This window comes from Mirounga leonina, unplaced genomic scaffold (assembly GCF_011800145.1).
Source record: "Mirounga leonina isolate KUSES-001 unplaced genomic scaffold, KU_Mleo_1.0 Mir_178, whole genome shotgun sequence".
In the NCBI taxonomy this organism is placed as follows: domain Eukaryota; kingdom Metazoa; phylum Chordata; class Mammalia; order Carnivora; family Phocidae; genus Mirounga; species Mirounga leonina.
In genome coordinates this window covers 18,776,723-18,797,060 of record NW_023270464.1, presented here as the reverse complement: position 1 = coordinate 18,797,060, position 20,338 = coordinate 18,776,723, and the positions used below count along the sequence as shown (strand labels likewise).

Here is a 20,338-nt window from a genome sequence, read left to right as displayed (position 1 = left end):
GGGAGAAGGCAGCAGTTTTGAATTTGATTATGTCTTTTGAGCATCCTGGGCAATAAATGCTATCAGCATCCTTCAAAATTTTTTTCGGTAAACCAGTGATTATGGGTGTAGGCTTTGTCATCATTTAGAATCCTGCCGACCTCTAAGGTAGCAGAAAACTGCCCTGAAGCTAACCAACACTTCTCTACCCACTGAACTCCTTGGTGTCCTTGTTTGAAACCTCATCCTCTTTGTGTATTCTGAGGTGATGGAGGCTCCATGTACATCTCTTTAAGAAGCAGCTTTGGTGTAGACAATGCCTACACTATTGGTTAATGTAATGCTGGGTGTATTATCCTGGTAATCTGATAAACCCTGAAATCTCAGTGGTTTAACACAATAAAAGTTTCCCCACTTGTAAAGTATGGTGAATGTTTCTGATCTGCACAAACATTCAGATTAGCTCCATCAGTAATATTGGGGCTCAGACTCTTTCCTCCATGTGATTCTATCATCTTTAACATGTGGCTTGACGTCTCTGCTTGGGGAAAGATCATAGGCAGTTGTACATGGAGATTTTGAAGGACAGGCTGGGAAGTGGACTGTGTCCTCTCTACTTACAACCCACTGGTCCCAAATCTGTAATATGATCACCCCTATCTTGCTGTGTGCCGAGAAAGTAGAGTAAATGGATTTGGGAACGAGTAATTTTGCCCTGTCTAGTCTTTGAGAACCCACTGGGTTTTGTATAAGTAACAGAGAGGAAATATGAACAGGAATAATGAAATAAACAGCTGAAGAGTTTTCCAGATAATTCTGTCACCCAGAGCAGTTCTCCATCATTTTAGATACAAAATCATATTACTTCTAACATAATTTCTGCACTCTGCCCTTCACCCGAAGGCACACTTAACACACACAGTACACTCCATGTTGGTTATATGGGTCAGAGAAATCGCTTACCCTCCCCCCAATTCTTGCTGTATTATTTACAACTGTTAACTGGTCCAAATGTGTGAGTGGTAAGAAACCATTTCCACATTTAAATTAAGTGAGTAAAAAATCTTTTTGGGGAGTGTGGGGGACAAATAAAATCTTAATAAAAGCTGAGCCAAAATAGTGGTGCCCTGTGATTGGGGACAAGTCGCTCCCTCTTGTCTGGTGTGGCTCCTTCACCTATAAAGTGGAGAGGGAAGGAAGCAAGAAGAGCAGACTGTAGAGATCGATCACGCCAGCCCTCAGGTTCAGCAAAAAGGAGAGTGCTGAGAATACGTTTAAAACAATTCTTGTGTTCGAGCTCGCTCCCTTCCCGGGAGCATCAACAACGTCAGCCTCCTATTTGCAGCCTGCTTTTCCCCCAAGGGAAGCTTGCCCTCACACGTGACCAGGGAGCCTCCCATTGGCTCAGCTTAGGTCATGTGCCCACCTCAGCCAATCACTACACCGCAGAGGATGCGGGGTCCTGATTGGTTGGGTTTCTGGCGGACACTTCCTTCCACAAATCCGGCACCGGGAGGGGGTGGGGCAGGGCAGGGTCAGGCCCATGCAGACCACGTGTCTGCCATACAGCGGAGCCCGCAGGGTGCGGGGTGTTACGACAGGGGCCACCCACAATAGTCAGTTCGTGCGGCATCACTTTTTCCACTTTGCTTTACGCGCACAAGCGCACACCCACGTCTGGGGGTGTGGTTGCTAAGGAAGCGATGCGAAGATTCGATGGGAGCGTGTTGACCGAGACTGAATGGGATGTCCACGGCAGAGGGGCCGTGCTGCTGCGGGCTGACATCAGGGCTTGTGATTCAATATTTTACCCCGAACAGACAGGATGTTTTTCCTGTTTGCTTGCTTGTATGAAATCTGTGACTTTGATGTCCGTTTTTAAGATCCAAGCCTCCTGGGTGATTAGGCTCCATTGAAACAAGCATTAGCTGGGCGGGGAGTGGGGGAAGCCACCCAAGAAACACGGTAGATTAGAATCACAGTATAACAGGAGTGATTATTTACTTTAAGCCTCATTTTACCAGGAACAGATGTTTTGTCCAGAGCGAACCAGACATTTGATGCTCTTTCTCAATGTGCCCAAGACACTAATCCTTTAACACCCTTCCACTCAGCAGGGACAAATGCCAGGGTAACTGCAGAAAGGAGACTGATGTTTGTGTACTGCTTGTGAAACCCATTTAATTGCTTTTTCAGGAATGAAGCGATGGGAGGTCTTGGCACCAGGAATTCCGGTGACTAAGTCATTGAGAAAGAAAATTACAAATCTCAGAATGTTTTCCTGGGAACTCATGGTCACAGCCCAGAAAAAATTAGATATATTATGGAAGATTAATTCCCATTGTAGTCAGCAGCACCAGCTGTTTGTGAAAGCCTGACGGTGAAAAGTAGGGCAAGCTAAAAGATCAGTGAACAGAACCGCCCCTGTCTCCGAATTAATAGTTGTTCCATATATTTGGAAGCAGTTCACTATTTAATTTTATTTAATTTCAGGTCCCAAAGATCTGCCTAATGAATGCGATAAATGGAGATTACTAAAATCACCATAAAAACCACAGAGGCATGAGGGAATAACGTATCTGGGATAATTTACACATATTATCACAAAGAAAGAAATTTGTTTTGGGCAGAATACTTTATAAATGTACCCACTTCTGCTCTCCTTTCCTCATTATCCACCTGAGTTTGACTGCTGTGTCGTTTTGATCAACTTGACTTCTAATTATTCAAGAGTAGCTTTTGGACATGAGCTGTAAAATGTGTCAATATTACTATGTTTTTATCTTCCTCTTTCTAGTGTTGCTGTCAGGAGAAAGGTTTTTTTTAATTAAAATGAAAACCAACAGACCCCAGAGAGAGCATGCTGTGAAAAAAGAGATTTGATTCTGGTTGAGAAAGTTGGATGATGTGTGTATTGTGTGGCCCAACGTGTCATAGCGGCTTCAGCCCCATGTTTCCCCACCTGGCATTCCCTCTGGCATGTCCTTTAGTTGCACAGACTAGGAAATAACAGCAGAAAGAGCAGTGCAGGTAGAGCGAATAGAAGCGCAATGGGTTAAGAGTCAAGGGCAAGTAGAAGGAGTCGAAAGGGCAGTACTAGTGTTCAAGACGTTCACTGCTCACCACTGCAGCTGATCACATGGTATACGTTTACATATAGACTTACCTCATTTTATTGCACTTCACTTCATTGTGCTTCGCAGATAGTAAATGGAATAGAGATTTTATGTCCCAATAATGATATCCTCTGAACTTTAGAAATCAATATATTCACTTATATTATACAGTTTTGTCTTTTTTTAAAAAAAAAATGCTGTTGGAATTATCTTCAGAGTTACTTGGAGTGACATGAGAAAACCAAGCCATTTTATAACCTTGGATTATCTGATTATTTATTTTTAAAAGATTTTATTATTTATTTATTTATTTTATTTTATTTATTTTAAAAGATTTTATTTATTTATTTGACAGAGAGAAACACAGCGAGAGAGGGAACACAAGCAGGGGGAGTGGGAGAGGGAGAAGCAGGCTCTCTGCGGAACAGGGAGCCCAATGCGGGATCGATCCCAGGACCCTGGGATCGTGACCTGAGCCAAAGGCAGACACTTAACGACTGAGCCACCCAGGCGCCCCTATTTATTTATTTATTTATTTATTTAATTTATTTAGAAAGAGCATGGGTGAGGGGAGGGGCAAAAGGAGAGGGAGAGAGAGAATCTCAAGCAGACTCCCCACTGAGTGCAGAGCCTGATGCGGGGCTCAATCCCACGACCCTGAGATCATGACCTGAGCCAAAATCAAGAGTCAGATGCTTAACAGACTGAGCCACCCAGGCACCCCATAACCTTGGATTTTTTAAAAAAGCAATTATTTTGCTGATTTTTGCTTATATTCATCTATTTTAGTCAACAACTTTGGCACTAAATGTCATGTAGCTATTTCTAAGCAAATCAAATCTACCCTCAAAGTAGATGAATTATTATTGGTTGTCAGGAGCTTTTGCACTTAGCCAATCTGTGGTGGTATTGTTACCTGCATTCTGTGAAAATCCACCAATACCACAATGATGTGGGAAAGCCAGGATTTGTACTCTGATATACGTGACTATGAAGATCTAGGCTCTTTCCACTGTGCTACCCATTCCTTAAAAGAGAGACTTTTGAGACCCATGAGGATGTTTGAAATAATGTTTTGTAGATCCAGAGGCAATTTCTAAAAATGTATTTTAGAAAAGTTTTCAAGAGCCACCTAGGTGGCTTAGTTGGTTAAGCGTCTGCCTTCAGCTCAGGTCATGATCCTAGGGTCCTGGGATCGAGTTCCGCATTAGGCTCCCTGCTCAGGGGGAAGCCTGCTTCTCTCTCTCCCTCTACCCTTCCACACCCCCCACTTGTGCTTGCTTTCTCTCTCTCTCTCAAATAAAATCTTAAAAAAAAAAAAAAAAGAAATGCTTTCAATAATGAATGCTGAGTAGGAGCTAGTCATCTCTCCATTTCAGTAATGATAGAATTCATTTGAATTTAGAAGCCCTGTCTCTTTAAAATTAAAAAAACCCTGCAGTCCTAAGGTCCTGATCTGGTTTTCTTTCCTAGAAGGCAAGGGGTCCCTGAGGTGTGTGATCACCCTCCCTTCCATCCAGATCATGCTCTGGGTACTCAGAACCCAGGAATTCCCACTAAACTCAAGGAATCGTGACAAAGATGCCCATTCTCATTGTGGTAGAGTGTTCACATATATCACCACGAGGCCCCTCACTCTGTGAGAGGGGCCAGGAGAAGAAATGAAAGACGTCTCACAAGGGTAGGTCATGGCCTGGCCTTCCAGCTCCTTATTTGTCAGGGCGAGGGGCTAGAACATCTGTTATTAACCGTTGGTTAGCTTACGTTTTAATGACTATGGAGAAATATGGGATGCAGCCCAAGACCCTGTAAATGTCAGGCCTGGCCAACCCTGGGGGGTTCTTGAGATGCATGTTCCCCATGCCTGTTCCAGACTTCTGCCTCAGAAGGTTTGGGGACAGTCGGGGTTTTGCATTTTAACCTGCTTCCCAGGTGGTGCTCTAGTGCCCTCATTTGAGAGTGAGTGATTTAAGGTCATTCTAAGATCATGTCACAAATCCTCTGACTGCTTCTTCACAGGCTGGGGCTTCAGCATGGGTACCAATTACCACTTCCACAGCTGGAGAGTGTTTGTCATCATCTGCGTGCTGCCCTGCACCGTGTCCATGGTGGCTCTGAGGTTCATGCCGGAGAGCCCGAGGTTCCTGCTGGAGGTGAGTCAGCACCCCCGCCGCCCCCACCCGATGTGAGAGCGATAGCCCTTTGGCCGCCCCCCTTCTGCTTGCATTTGCACACCACCCCCATGTCAGCCCGCCTGGCCCATCATCACGTCTAGCTTTATTGCTGTCTGATGGCTGCATGCCCTGGATTCAGGGACTGTCAGAGGCTGCTTCCAGCTCCCATTCTCTCCAGAGGCTCTTCAAAACTGTGGCATGTTTTTTCAAGTTGCTACAGTGAGATCTGTGGGAAAACTTGCGTCTCCCGCAAGCCCATCAGGACCCCTCCCCACAGGAAAGCTGCTCCTGGTGTCTTAAGAGAAGAGTCCTTCCAACTTGGGGGGCCTCTTGTGCTTGCAGGGGTCAGGCTGGGTGGGACTGGCAGAGGACTGATAGGAACTTGAAGGCTTCTACACCCCCATTTCTGAATCCATTTCTGCGTCTCCTAGATCTTTCTACAGAGTGATCGTCCTTGTCAAATTCCCTTGTGTCCCATTACCAGGGGCAGACACCGCAGGGAGTTTTTTTTTTTTTAACCAGGGATCTCTCAAAATTTACCCTTTGTGGTGTATTAGTTTTCTAGTGCTGCTGTGATAAAGGATTTTGTCACAAACTGAGTAGCTTCAAGTAACAGAAATTGTGTCACAGTTCTGGAGGCTGGACGTTCAAAACCAGGGTGTCAGCAGGGCCGCGTTCCCTCTGAAGTCTGTAGGGGAGTCCTCCCTTGCCTCTTCCAGCTTCTGGTGCTTTGATGGCCATCACTTGGCTTGCGGCTGCACCACGCTTCCTGCCAGTGTCCTCTCACGTGCTCCCCTCCTGTGTCTCCGTATTCACATGCTGCCTTCTTCTAAGGACACCAGTCGAACTAGATTAGGGGCCCACCCTACTCCAGTATGACCTCGTCTTAAGGACATCGACAGCAGTCCTATTTCTAAATAGGGTCATACTCCGAGGTGCCCAGGGCAGCAGGGACACAATTCAATCTGTAACACGTTGCTTCGTTGCTTGCTCTGGTCAGGGAGGAACGTGGCTCTCCCTCAACAGTCACTCAACCTTACGACTAGGCGTGTTGTACCATGTAGTGGGAATAGTGTGTAATGTTTACACGTTACGCCCCGGAGGCGTTACCTTAGTATCCTTCCAAGATGGGCTGGGGACAGAGACTTGTCCCAGTCCTTCCCAAGACCTGAGCGGCCCTGCATCCACGTCTAACCCCTTCACACTCAGGGCTGGACGCCCCCTGTTGGGTTTCCACCCCTCGTCAGGAAAGGATTTCTTATGCCTCTTTCCTTGCTTCCACCAGATGGGCAAACACGACGAAGCCTGGATGATCCTCAAGCAAGTCCACGACACCAACATGAGGGCGAAGGGGGCCCCCGAGAAGGTGTTCACAGTGAGTGTGCGGCACCTGGGCCAACCAAGGGGGGCTCCCCTCTTTACTGTTTTGGCTTGCTAAGAATTTTATTATATTATGATATTTATTAATTTGACAAAGAAAATGTATCAGAGGGAGAATAAAAGCCTGACAGTCCTATTATTATGTCATAATTATTTGTTCATTTTGATGCATATCCTTGTTACTGCTAATTGTTAAAAAAAATGCTGAAGGAAAAAACTAGCTGTGTTCATATGGGGATGAGCATATGTGCATATATTTACATCTACATTTTTTTTTTTTTTAAGAGAGAGAGAGTGTGAGTGAGCAGGGCGGGAGGGAGGGGCAGAGGAAGAGTGAGAGAGAGAGAATCTTAAGCAGGCTCCATGCTCAGCACGTGGGCTCCATTCCACAACCCTGAGATCACGACCTGAGCTGAAATCAAGAGTCGGATGCTTAACCAACTGAGCCAGCCAGGCACCCCTCCATCTATATATATTTTAAAAAGTACCCATAAGCATTCTGTATGTTGTCTTGTGGCATTCGTAATTATCCTTTTAACCAACATTAATGTTGGGAACGTTAACACAGTCTTCCTAAACATGCCCCAAATGCTAGAAATTTTTTGACCCCATTTTATTACCTTGTCCCTGTAAATATTGTTGCAGTAAACCTTCTCACACACATAGTTCCTTCCCATTCACGTTCTCGGTTTGTTTTCCAAGATAGACTCCTAGAAATAAAATGACTGACTGAAAAAGCACTAGTATTTTTACAGCTCTTGAGTTATATTGCCAGATTACATTTCAATAGGGTTGTGCCAATCTATAGTGTCATAGGCAACAGGATAGCCATTTCTCTCCTCCACCCTTATCAGCATCGGCGCTTAGCCTGGATTTTGTTTCTTGCTTGAAAAACTAGTGAGTGGTGATTTCCATGAAGATGTCCTGTTAGTTGCTGGGATCTGTGTTGCCCCAACCACAACCCTCTGTGGCCAAGGAGGAATGCGTGCCCTGGGTCCCTGTTTTGCATAACTTCCCTTCCAGGCTGACTTCAAATCCATTTCCACAAGGAAGCCCTCCTGGGTTAACCCCCTCCTACTCCGATTCACTGCTTTTGCAGCTTTGGCCTCTGCCATTGATTCTGGACAACACACTTGTCCTTGTTCACTGTTGCTTAGAAGCCCTGATTCTCAGGCTGGGCCACGTGGCAGGACCATGTGGCTAAGAATCCATAACCTGGAGCCTGACAGTCTGGGCCCAAATCCCAGTTTTGATACTTTCTAGCTGTATGGCCTTAGGCAGGGTACTCCCTCTGCCTCAGTGTCTCTACTGGGAACAGAGGGGTAATAATATCTCTAAGTATGGTTATGGTAAGGATTAAATAAAGTACCTAAACCAGTGCCTGCCTTGGAGTAGGGGCTACATAGATGTTAACTATTATTCAAAAATGTTATGACATAGGGGTGTCTGGGTGGCTCAGTCAGTTAAGCATCTGCCTTCGGATCGGGTAGTGACCCCAGGGTCCTGGGATCCAGTCTAGCTAGCATCAGGCTCTCTGCTCAGTGCGGAGCATGCTTCTCCCTCTCCCTCTGCTGCTCCCCCTGCTTGTGCTCTTTCTGTGTGTGTGTGTGTGTCAAATAAATAAATAAATAAAATATTTTTAAAAAGATTTTATTTATTTATTTGAGAGAGAGAGAGAGAGAGAGACAGCAAGAGAGGGAACACAAGCAGGGTGAGCGGGAGAGGGAGAAGCAGGCTTCCTGCAGAGCAGGGAGCCCGATGTGGGGCTCAATCCCAGGACCCTGGGACCATGACCTGAGCTGAAGGCAGATGCCTAACGACTGAGCCACCCAGGCGCCCCAATAAATAAAATCTTAAAAAAAAATATGACATATTTTTTCTTAAATTAACTCAAGCAATGAATTTTATTGCTGTTCAGTCACCTATTTCTCTCAATTCCAATGCTCCTAAAAATATCTAAAATACGGGACTGGTGCTTTTATCACAAACATTTATTAAGAAGCACAACTAACAGTAATAGTCCAGATGAAAGATGTTAAGGGTGTAAATGGTTCTCCCAAGTCCCCTATCCCCACTGCTGTCTGTGGCGGATTATAATGCTGCAGCTGAACTGCAGGTGTGGACCCCAGATGTTAGCGGAGAGCCCCGCTCCAGGACCTCGGTGTGCTTGGCTCGGTCCTGCCCGCACCCCCACCCATTCCACAGACTGCTCTCCAAGCTCCTGCTTATTCCCGAGAGACATCTTCATGGTCTGTCCCTGACTCAAGCTTCTGAATCCACATCAGCTGGGTTGGATTGTGGGCCACATCAACCTCGTGTGAAACACACACGAAGATGCATAAACACACACACATCCACAGACACACATCATACATACAGACACACAGACACACCTCACTCATACCAAGCATTTGCGAGTTTAATAACCTTCATGACAATTTGAGGAACTTCCTCCCTGCCCCATCCCCCCCTCTTTTCCTCCTCCCTTTTCGCCTTCCCTCTCTTTCTCCTGTTCTCCCTCTGGAATATGGCAAATTCTCCTTGGCTCATGCACGGCTCACGCACTCGTCCTCCCTGGCATTCCCTGACCCGTCAAGCAGTCTGTTAGCCTATATATTCCAAGCAAATCCACAGCTCTCCTGAGAGGAGTCCTGAGGGATGATTGCTCTCCACCTCATTTGTACGCCTGTCCCTGACTGCCCCAGGGGACTGGAAACTACTAAGAGGGGCGAGGAAAACATCTTCCTCCCCTACAAAGCCCTAGGTTTCAGCCATCCCCTTGGCTGGCTGCCACACAGTTTCTGATCTGCCACCTGGCAGGTGTCCCCAGTAAAATGTTCTGCAGGGCTAGGGTGAACACAGGCCATATTCTGATTTAGACCCAGTCAAAGATAAGTATCTTAGTTAATTGTAAATTAGAGTAATTTTGTTTGAGGTTGTCCATATACCACTCCCAAATCCCTAGGGAATAGAATGTTATTTTCCCTAGGAGCACCAAAAAGAAAAACATTGCATTTGAGTGGATATCTTAATGCTTTGGAGTATGATTTTTGACATGCTTCCTGATTTGATGTCAACCTTGCCCTCTGGCCTCTTTTGGCGACAGCAAGGGCTCAATGGCTTCCTGGGGATATTTGATACCATGGAGCTCCAGCCAAGAGTTCTGTGGCAGGGCCTGTGCGTTCACTCCCCCATGTCCTTGTCAGAGCCCAGGCGGAGAGATCTGCAAAGGAGGAACACCTGCAGATGGTAGGACATGCCAGGAGCTTAAGAACTACTATTTTTAGGGTTTAGAAAAGCACAGCCATGCCGTCCTAGACCTCATGCTCAGAGTTAATGAGTCTGTTGTCCACACCCAAGGGCTGTTTTTTTCCCTGTGGATTATCAGCCTTATTTCCTTCTCTCTTCCCATCTCCTCACATTCTCAGATGGCTGAAGAAAGTGATGGAGATGCTTGTAGGACTAAAATCTTTTTCCTTAGACAAAGTTCGTTGGAGGGGGTGATGGAAACTGCATTTTTTTGAGTGTGCTCCTCCATTTTCCTCTGAATAAGTCTGCAAGCATGGACCTTGCTAACTTGGATAGCCATCTCCTTAACATGATGGCTAGTTATAGAATTCAGTGGTTGCTTTAAACACTAGGTAACTTGACAGTCACTGTCTTGGTGAGTCAGGATTGCACATTGGGGCTACCTGCTGACATTGGATAAATCAATATTTTCTGGGGCCCTTTAGGGGGAGAACTGAGATATATAACCTTATCCCCACTCCCCATTTCTTTGATTTCCACTAGGAAAGCCAGAGACAGCAAGGAAGACATGATTTTTCATATTCCGCTGTGTTTTAAAAATATCTCAAGTAGTAGGGCACCTGGGTGGCTCAGTGTGTGAAGTGGCCAACTCTTGATTTCAGCTCAGGTCACAATCTCAGGGTCTTGGGATTGACCCCTGTGTTGGGCTCCATGCTCAGTGGGGAGTCTGCTTGAGGATTCTGTCTCTGCCCTCTCCTTCTGCCCCTCCCACTGCTTGTGCATGCACGCTCTCTCTCCCTCAGTTTCTCTCTAAACTATATAAATCTTTTAAAAAAAAAATCTTAAGTAACAACCGTCTCCTGCAACACACACACACACCATTGCTTACATGGGTTCTAGACTTCTGTGATGTTAATTGTTAATATCTATTAAGGATAGACTTGTGAATTTTAAGGTGGAGTCAACTCTACTGTGGGCAAATCAGATGTACATGGGAATTCAGCATATTATGACTGACGAATATAAATTTCTCAAAAGCATGATCTAGTGAAAAGATGGATTCATCTTGTCTGCAGGGAGACATATCTCCCTGAGAAAGATTTCTGAAGAGAGGCCATGTACATCTTTGGTTAAGAATCACTGAACTAGAGGGTCATCCAATGCTCCTGTAGCCTTCAATATGTGACATAAATTCAGTTACATTAATTAAAGATTGAAAAGTCTGACACAGAGTGGGGTTATGATTCTCTAGACCATCTTTGTTTTGCAGGTTTCCCACATCAAAACTCCCAAGCAAATGGATGAATTCATTGAGATCCAGAGTTCAACAGGAACTTGGTACCAACGCTGGCTGGTCAGGTTCAAGACCACTTTCAAGCAGGTATGATTGGGAACATGTGGGAGATGAGAGGGGAGGATGTCTGAAATTCTGTAACTTTGGTGGATGAAGGATAAAGACCATGAATACCCCCATCAACTCAAGGCAGTTTGATGGGGAGGGAGTGCCCTGGATGGAATGTTTGGGACACAGTTGTGCCTGCTTCTCACTCACCATGTGACTTGAGCCACAGACTCTTTAAACCTTAGTTTCTTTTCTTTGCTCTTCCTTCCCAAGGAGAGATTTTGAACACAGGCAGAACATCTGTCTACTCTTAGTAAACATCCTTCTCTCTATCATCTTCTCTTTACATAATCTGTAGGAAGAAAGGAATGAGTGAAGTAGATGGCCCTTTGAGGTGTGTTGGTGGTTTCTGAGAAAGTCTCCATGAAGGGCAAGGCCATTTCTCTGGAGAAGTGACTCCTGTAGGCAACTCAGATGTCAAGCACTGAGGCAGCCAATGAATGGTTGAATGGTTGTTAAATGTTGGGAATATCACCCACTCCCACAGGCAAGGAGCAGAGCTCACTACTCAAGGTTTTCTAGTGTCTTGAAATCCCACCTCAGTGTGCTTTTGATGATGTATTACTGTGTTCCCAGGGAAGATGCTCCAGAACTATTATGTTGGAGGCTGAGGCCAGGCAGTAAGAAGAGAAGAGTCTTTGTTATTTGAACAGAATTGCTGCTTCTGGGAGTTCATGGTTTTCCATTCTCTCATGGGGTCCTAGGAAATTTATCAGAAAATCCTAGAAATGAGCTCTTTCAAGTCACAAGTCTCTTGCTTTAATAACCCTTCTGTGTGTGGGTTACAGGTCTGGGATAATGCTATGTACTGTGTGATGGGGCCCTACAGGATGAACACGCTGATTCTGTCTGTGGTCTGGTTCACCATGGCTTTAAGGTAAATTCTATCTTACTTAACTTCATTAACTTCCCTATGCCTCCAGCGCCTCATCTATAAACCAGAGATTTCAATTTGTTCTAACTCCTAGAGTCTGGATGCTTTCGGCTGCAAGTAACAGGCAGCCCACTCTCGTGGCTTCTACAGCAAGGACACGTCTTGTCCTTTGTAACAAGAATTCCATAGAGAGGCAGGCTCCACGTGGGGTTTCAGCCCCAGGCTCTGTCTCTTGGTGGTTGCCAGAAGCTTGTGCTCTTCTTGGCATCCCATCAATGTGGGAAAATGTTCCAAGGAGGAAGAGGCTGCCTCTCTCTGAGCTTCTCTTTGTAACAGCAAGGAAAGCTTTCTCAGGAGCCCCCCGCTGAAAACCCCTGCATCCTTTTTCTCTATTAACCAGATGAGTGTCACATACCTAGTGCCAAACTAACTGGTGAAGGGGATGGGATTTCCCAGTGACTTCAGACTAATCAGGATTTGTGTCTGAGCCAAAGGTACCATAACCTTCCCTGAGGGTTGATACCCAAACAAAATCTAGTTTCCGAGGAATGAGCAGGGAACGAGTGCTGAGTAGGCAGCTGTCACTTGCACTATGGCCATGGGATAAAGCAGTGAGACTCTGCAGTACTGTGCCCTACAATAAGGAAGAGCTAGTGTAATGGGAATGTGATTAGCTGGCTCTTCTCTTAATTGGTAGGTCATTTCATGCACCTCCAAATATCATGACCCTCTTTATGCCACTTAAGCCACTTAAAGCGTCTTGAAGCTATTTACTGTATAAAGAAAGTGCTTGCAATAATTTCTGGCACTTAGTAAGTGCTCAATTAATTGCTATTATCAGCGAGGAACTGTCAATGAGATTTAAAACTTCCATCTGTGAAATTGCTTGGTTCACCATCACCTGTGCCCAAAGGAAATGAAATGGGGTCTAATGACCTCTTTGATTCATGGAGGAACATGGGGAGACCTGATTTCTTTCAATACCTATTCATGGAGACCCAAGTGGGTAAAAGTAAAGAGGAAGCCAGACCCTACTCCCCTCCACTTATTCTGTCTAAGTGAGGAGGGAACATCTCAGAAGCCAAAGATGGTAGACACTAGGAGTCAATTCACTGAGTTCTAAAATATGTCTTATTTATATTTACTTATAGCTGATTTAATTTTGTTGATTAGGTAATGCATTTCAAATGTTGAAACAACAGAGAAATACACGTGCATAGCTTTCCATAATGTAGCATCACACAGTCTTCAAACAGGGCCTTATTGCTAGACTCTTGGGAAGTCTTCAGACTTCTGCTATTACGAACAATACCACAATGAGTAATTGTTTGTAGGCGACTTTGTACTTGAGTGAGCTGATCAATGGAATAGGTTTCTAGAAATGGGATTATGGAGTCAAAGGGGTAAATCCATCAGTAAATTTTTTTGGACATTGACCTCTCCTCCATATGGTATTGTACAAATTTTTCCTGCGGTGTATGAGAGCATCTGTTTACCTATAACCTAGTAGTTGAGAATGATAATGGTGTGGCTTTAATTTGCATTTTTCCTATTATGAGTGGGACTGAGCATCTTTTTAAAATGTTTAGTGGCTAGTTTTTTGAGTTGAAGATCTTGAGTTCGGCAGGTATAAAGTTATATCATCTGCAGATTCAGGTAGTTTTGCCTCTTGCTTTGCAATTTTGTATTCCTGCAATTTTTTATTTCTTTCTCCTGTCTAACTGAGTTTGTTAAGCCCTACAATGTGGTGGTAAAGAGTAGTGGTGATAATGGGTGTCTGGGTCTTGTCGCTGACATTAGTGGAAATGCCTCTACTTCATGAAGTAAGATTCTACCTTTGAGCTGAGGTATGTATTTTCTTACATGTAAAGGAAGTGCCCACCAATTCCCAATCTATTTTTCTTTAATCGGGAATGAATTTTTTTTTAATCAAATGCCTTTTCAGAATCTATGGAGATGCTCATGATTTTTTTCCTTAGATCTGTTCATATGACGAGTGATAGTGTGGCACTTAGTAAGTGCCTTAATTTCTAATAATGAACCATATTCGTACATTTAAAATGAGCCTGATTTATATCAGGTTAGGGATACAGACTCTGATCACAAAAGAATAAAGCCTGTTGCTGCTTGAATATTCTGTCTTCTCTATTACAGCTACTACGGACTGACAGTTTGGTTCCCTGATATGATCCGGTATTTTCAAGACGAAGCATACAAGTCCAAAATGAAGGTGTTTTTCGGTGAGCACGTGTATGGAGCCACCATCAACTTCACGATGGAGAATCAGATTCATCAACATGGGAAGCTTGTGAATGACAAGTAAGTGACAGAGACCACGGGCTTTCCCCAGATCGGGGTGATGGTCTGTGGGGACTGTTCTTGGGAGAGGGGCCATTGGAAAGAGAATTCAGTAGGGCAGGTGAATGAGCTCCAAGGCTGTTGTGGTACCTCAGAGACACAATGAGGCCTGCTGGCCTCCGGTCATCCCTAATCACCTGGCTAGAACTGATTCATCCAAGGATAGAGACATTTGACTGAGGAGAGGCAATCAGACCATTTTTCCTGTGACCTCACACCTTTAATGGAGATGTGCACAGGGCTGTGGCCTCCTATTGGTGCCTGCCTATAAAGAGGGCCTAGAGGGTTGAGAACACTATACTAATCCACCGCCTGGTTTTTGAGCTTTTTCTTTGATTTCGGAAGCTTCTCTAGAAGCAAATCCAGAGGCTAATATGACACTAGTCGGGAGATCTTGTGCTGACATTGCCCATGAAGAAATATTGCCCAAAGAACACTTTGGAAATGTTGAAGACGAAGGGACATTATGGATGGCCAGATGTCACCCATGACATGACACCATTCTCTGCAGAGACAAATTCAGTAAAAAGAGACCGCATTTATGAAGTTTCCTTTTTTTTTTTTAAAGATTTTATTTATTTATTTGAGACAGAGAGAATGAGAGACAGAGAGCACATGAGAGGGGGGAGGGTGAGAGGGAGAAGCAGGCTCCCCGCCGAGCAAGGAGCCCGATGCGGGACTCGATCCAGGGACTCCAGGATCATGACCTGAGCCAAAGGCAGTCACTTAACCAACTGAGCCACCCAGGCGCCCCGCATTTATGAAGTTTCCAATGTTCATTGACACTCTCATGTGATATTAGTAATAAATAATGATAGTATGACATTGATCATGAGGCTCATAATCATAACCATGGCAGCCAACATCATAAAGCATTTCTAGGTGTCAGCAGCTGCCTTAAGCACCCTCATAGACTGTTATGTAATCCTCACAAAAATGAAGGAAGCCTCCAGGAGACAAGACATATGCTTTTCACTGTACAGGTGGGGAAATAGAAGCTCAGAGAGACTGAGTAGCTTGCCGAAATCACGCAGCTAATATAAATAGAAATGTCTCTCCCAATCTCGGCATTCGGACTCCAATCCCATACCCTTAATAACTGGATATTGTCTCACCGGGAAACTCTCCATTCCCACAAAGGCCCTGTGTTATATGGTGTCTTCTGCATTTAAAAGTTCATCGTGGGACGCCTGGGTGGCTCAGTCGGTTAAGCATTTGCCTTCGGCTCAGGTTATGATCCCAGGGTCTTGAGATCGAGCCCCGTGTCGGGCTCCTTGCTCGGTGGGGAGTCTGTTTCTCTCTCTCCCTCTACCCCTCCCCCCTGCTCATGCTCTCTCTCTCTCAAATAAGTAAATAAAATCTTAAAAAAAATAATTTAAAAAGTTCATCGCAATACCAGCATCCTCATGGTTTGCAACAGGCCGGTTTTGTAGTTCTTAGACTTAGCTACATAAAAAATGAGAATTTCTGATCCACTCTGTTCTTTTAATCTTTCTCAGCCTCTGGAAGCTTTCATCAAGCTTTTGGGTGGGAGTGAGGGGGAAGCAAGTGTTCTTGAAAGCAGTGGTCTCCTGTGGACCCAGGACCTCCCCTGGCACCATACAGTTATTGCCAAGGGTCTGGGAATGCACAGTCATGCCAAGGATCATCTGAGAGTAGATGTGAATATTCTGCATGCACAGATATGCTGCCATGTTTCTATGTTTCAAGAGAATGTGGTGGTTTGGTGTAATTATTCAAATATAAATTCCTTCAGAAGTTGCAGTGAGTTAATTTTAACTTGTCATTTATATGGTTGTTTTGTTTTGCTTTATTTTGGAGAGAGCAGGGAGAGGGGCAGAGAGAGAATCCTAAGCGGACTCCATGCCCAGCACGGAGCCTGACTGGGGGCTTGATCTCACAACTCTGAGGTCATGAGCTGAGCCCAAATCAAGAGTCAGATGCTTAACTGACTGAGCCAGCCAGGCACCCCTCATTTATGTTTTTTAACCAATGGATCCTAAAAGCACAACCATTATCACATGAAACCCATCATTTTTACCCCCAGCAAACTGAATAAAAAGGGTGTTTTTCTCCTTGGAAGATTAGGAACCTTGAAACTTAGCTAAGGAATGAAGGAACCTGGTTTCTTTTCTTGAGTTATGCTGCCACCTGCTGATCATGGGCTAGAAAGCGCCTCATCTTTGAAAACCCTAACCCTCCTTGGAGAGTTAACTTTAGCTGGGGTGCCACATTTCTCCATATGTACCCTATATTCCTCCTTTGACTTTATCCACACTTTGCTAATTTAAAATTTAAAAAGCAATTATTTACCTTATTGACTGTTGCACACTGGGGAAAATGACTTTGGTGTAAGTAGGGCTTCAGACTTCACCCTCAGACTTTGTCAATAAAGGAGAACCTCTTGAAGCCTGAACTTCATCCTGTTGTAAGACAATCCCTTTGGCCCCAAGAAGAAATGAAAGTACACAGATTAGTTTGGGCCTGTTCCCCAAGCAGTATCTGCAGCTTTCCTGGTGCATCTAATGGGACCGGGTGGCTCTGAGTTCTCATCCTGCTTTTGCTCTAGAACTCATAAGTTTTTGGAAAATGCAAGAAAGGCAAGAGAAAAAGTTCATATTCTAAACCCTGAGCCAAAATGTCAGGCTAGGCTTCTCATACTGTTAATTGAAAGCAGTATAGTTTTATTTTTTTTTTCCTGAGATCATGTATAAACTAATTAATTACCCTCTCTGCTTGGGGAGACATTTCTGCTTGGCAGGGCTAATTTCTGTGAGGGTTAGGATGGTGAAGAGTATGATACAAGATAATCAGCCAGGAGAAAAATAGGAGAAAAGCTCTCATGAATTTTCATGGAAGGTCAGGGAGTTGAACTCTGAAATGAGGATGGCTTAGCAGAAAAGAGAAGAAGGTTGGTTTCATGCATCACACTGAGGCATTCCCTACACTGTTCAAAACTCCTTTGAGTGAGGCAGAAATAAGAATTTTTTTAGCTGCAGTGGGTCTGTTTCAGGGCAGTTAAGTCCCATGAAGCTCCCATGGGTGGGAAATGTGTAAATTCACCTTCTGGCTTCCAGGTCTGGGGAAGTAGCTTGAGGGACTGGGTTTCAAGCCTCGATGGGTCAGAGACTAGCTGAGCCATCTCTGACCTGCGTAAGCCTCCAATTCTACATCTGAAAGCCATAATATCAATAGATAACATACCTCATGCTTCAGAGTTGATCAAATCTCTCAATTTAATATAGGGCCTGCAAAGATCTTTGTGGAGACACTTCCGGGATATTTTATAACCTCACTGGCTACTGAAAATTGGTTTGCTTTCTCCCCATCGAATATTTACACAGGTTATTGCAAATAAATAGAAATCCTATTGATTTGGGGATGTTTATTTGATATCTAAGCTCTTTCATTAGTCCTAACAGTTCCCCTTTGTTATTGTTGTATGATCCCATCATCTGCAAATAGCCATTGTTTTGTCTCCTTTCTTCTCTTTTTTATTCCATTGTGAAGTACATCAAATATGCAGAGAATAGAGAATAATGCAAACAACCCAGTTCAGAGCAGCTGGCTTTATAAAATCATCAACTGTGCTATATTTACTTCAGATTTTAAAATAGATTAAGCATTACTCACTCTGTGAGCCTTGTTGTGATTCCTCTCCTTCCTAAAGCATAATGATTACCATTGTTAATAAACCTGGTGTTTCACTGGACCAAATGGACTTCACAGATATATTCAGAACATTCCATCCCAAAACAACAGAATACACATTCTTCTCTAGTACCCATGGAACATTCTCCAGAATCGATCACATCCTAGGTCACAAATCAGGCCTCAACCGGTACTAAAAGATTGGGATCATTCCCTGCCTATATTTAGACCACAATGCTTTGAAACTAGAACTCAATCACAAGAGGAAAGTCAGAAAGAACTCAAATACATGGAGGCTAAAGAGCATCCTACTAAAGAATGAATGGGTCAACCAGGAAATTCAAGAAGAATTAAAAAAATTCATGGAAACCAATGAAAATGAAAACACAACTATTCAAAATCTTTGGGATACAGCAAAGGCAGTCCTAAGAGGAAAATATATAGCAATACAAGCCTTTCTCAAGAAACAAGAAAGGTCTCAAGTACACAACCTAACCCTACACCTAAAGGAGCTAGAGAAAGAATAGCAAATAAAGCCTAAACCCAGCAGGAGAAGAGAAATAATAAAGATCAGAGCAGAAGTCAATGAAATAGAAACCAAAAGAACAGTAGAACAGATCAACAAAACTAGGAACTGGTTCTTTGAAAGAATTAACAAGATTGATAAACCCCTGGCCAGACTTATCAAAAAGAAAAGAGAAAGGACCCAAATCAACAAAATCATGAATGAAAGAGGAGAGATCACAACCAACACCAAAGAAATACAAACAATTATAAGAACATATTATGAGCAACTCTATGCCAGCAAATTAGATAACCTGGAAGAAATGGATGCATTCCTAGAGATGTATCAACTACCAAAACTGAACCAGGAAGGAATAGAAAACCTGAACAGACCTATAACCACTAAGGAAATTGAAGCAGTCATCAAAAATCTCCCAAAAAACAAAAGCCCAGGGCCAGATGGCTTCCCAGGGGAATTCTACCAAACACTTAAAGAAGAATTAATACCTATTCTTCTGAAACTGTTCCAAGAAATAGAACTGGAAGGAAAACTTCCAAACTCATTTTAGGAGGCCACCATTACCTTGATCCGAAAACCAGACAAAGACCCCATCAAAAAGGAGAATTACAGACCAATATCCCTGATGAACATGGATGCAAAAATTCTCACCAAAATACTAGCCAATAGGATCCAACAGTACATTAAAAGGATTATTCACCATGACCACGTGGGATTTATCCCTGGGCTGCAAGGTTGGTTCAACATCCGCAAATCAATCAATGTGATACAATACATTGATAAAAGAAAGAACAAGAACCATATGATCCTCTCAATAGATGCAGAAAAAGCATCCTTTCTTGATCAAAACTCTTCAGAATATAGGGATAATAGGTACATACCTCAATATCATAAAAGCCATCTATGAAAAACCCACAGCGAATATTATTCTCAATTGGCAAAAACTGAGAGCTTTCCCCCTAAGGTCAGGAACACAGCAGGGATGTCCACTATCACCACTGCTATTCAACATAGTAGTAGAAGTCCTAGCCACAGCAATCAGACAACAAAAAGAAATAAAAGGCATCCGAATTGGCAAAGAAGAAGTCAAACTCTCACTCTTTGCAGATGATAGGATACTTTATGTGGAAAACCCCAAAGACTCTACCCCAAAACTGCTAGAACTCATACAGGAATTCAGTCAAGTGGCAGGATAGAAAATCAATGCACAGAAATCAGTGACATTCCTATACACCACCAACAAGACAGAAGAAAGAAATTAAGGAGTCGATCCCATCTACAATTGCACCCAAAACCATAAGATATCTAGGAATAAATCTAACCAAAGAGGCAAAGAATCTGTACTCAGAAAACTATAAAATACTCATGAAAGAAATTGAGGAAGACACAAAGAAATGGAAAAACGTTCCATGCTCATGCATTGGAAGAACAAATATTGTGAAGATGTCGATGCTAACTAGAGCAATCTACACATTCAATGCAATCCCCATCAAAATACCATCCACTTTTTTCAAAGAAATGGAACAAATAATCCTAAAATTTGTATGGAACCAGAAAAGACCCCAAATAGGCAGAGGAATGTGGAAAAGAAAAGCAAAGCTGGCGGCATCATAATTCTGGACTTCCAGCTCT

At 43.7% G+C, this 20,338-nt stretch overlaps 1 protein-coding gene across 1 annotated transcript in view; it reads left to right on the top strand.

The window, feature by feature from the left end:
* SV2B (synaptic vesicle glycoprotein 2B) overlaps window positions 1–20,338 on the top strand; it is a 179,287-nt gene that overhangs the window by 136,665 nt on the left and 22,284 nt on the right. The window contains exons 5-9 of the mRNA XM_035024071.1: window positions 5,115–5,248; window positions 6,555–6,644; window positions 11,169–11,279; window positions 12,089–12,177; window positions 14,329–14,493. Coding sequence (XP_034879962.1) covers window positions 5,115–5,248; window positions 6,555–6,644; window positions 11,169–11,279; window positions 12,089–12,177; window positions 14,329–14,493 — 589 coding nt within the window. The remainder of the gene's footprint in view (window positions 1–5,114; window positions 5,249–6,554; window positions 6,645–11,168; window positions 11,280–12,088; window positions 12,178–14,328; window positions 14,494–20,338) is intronic.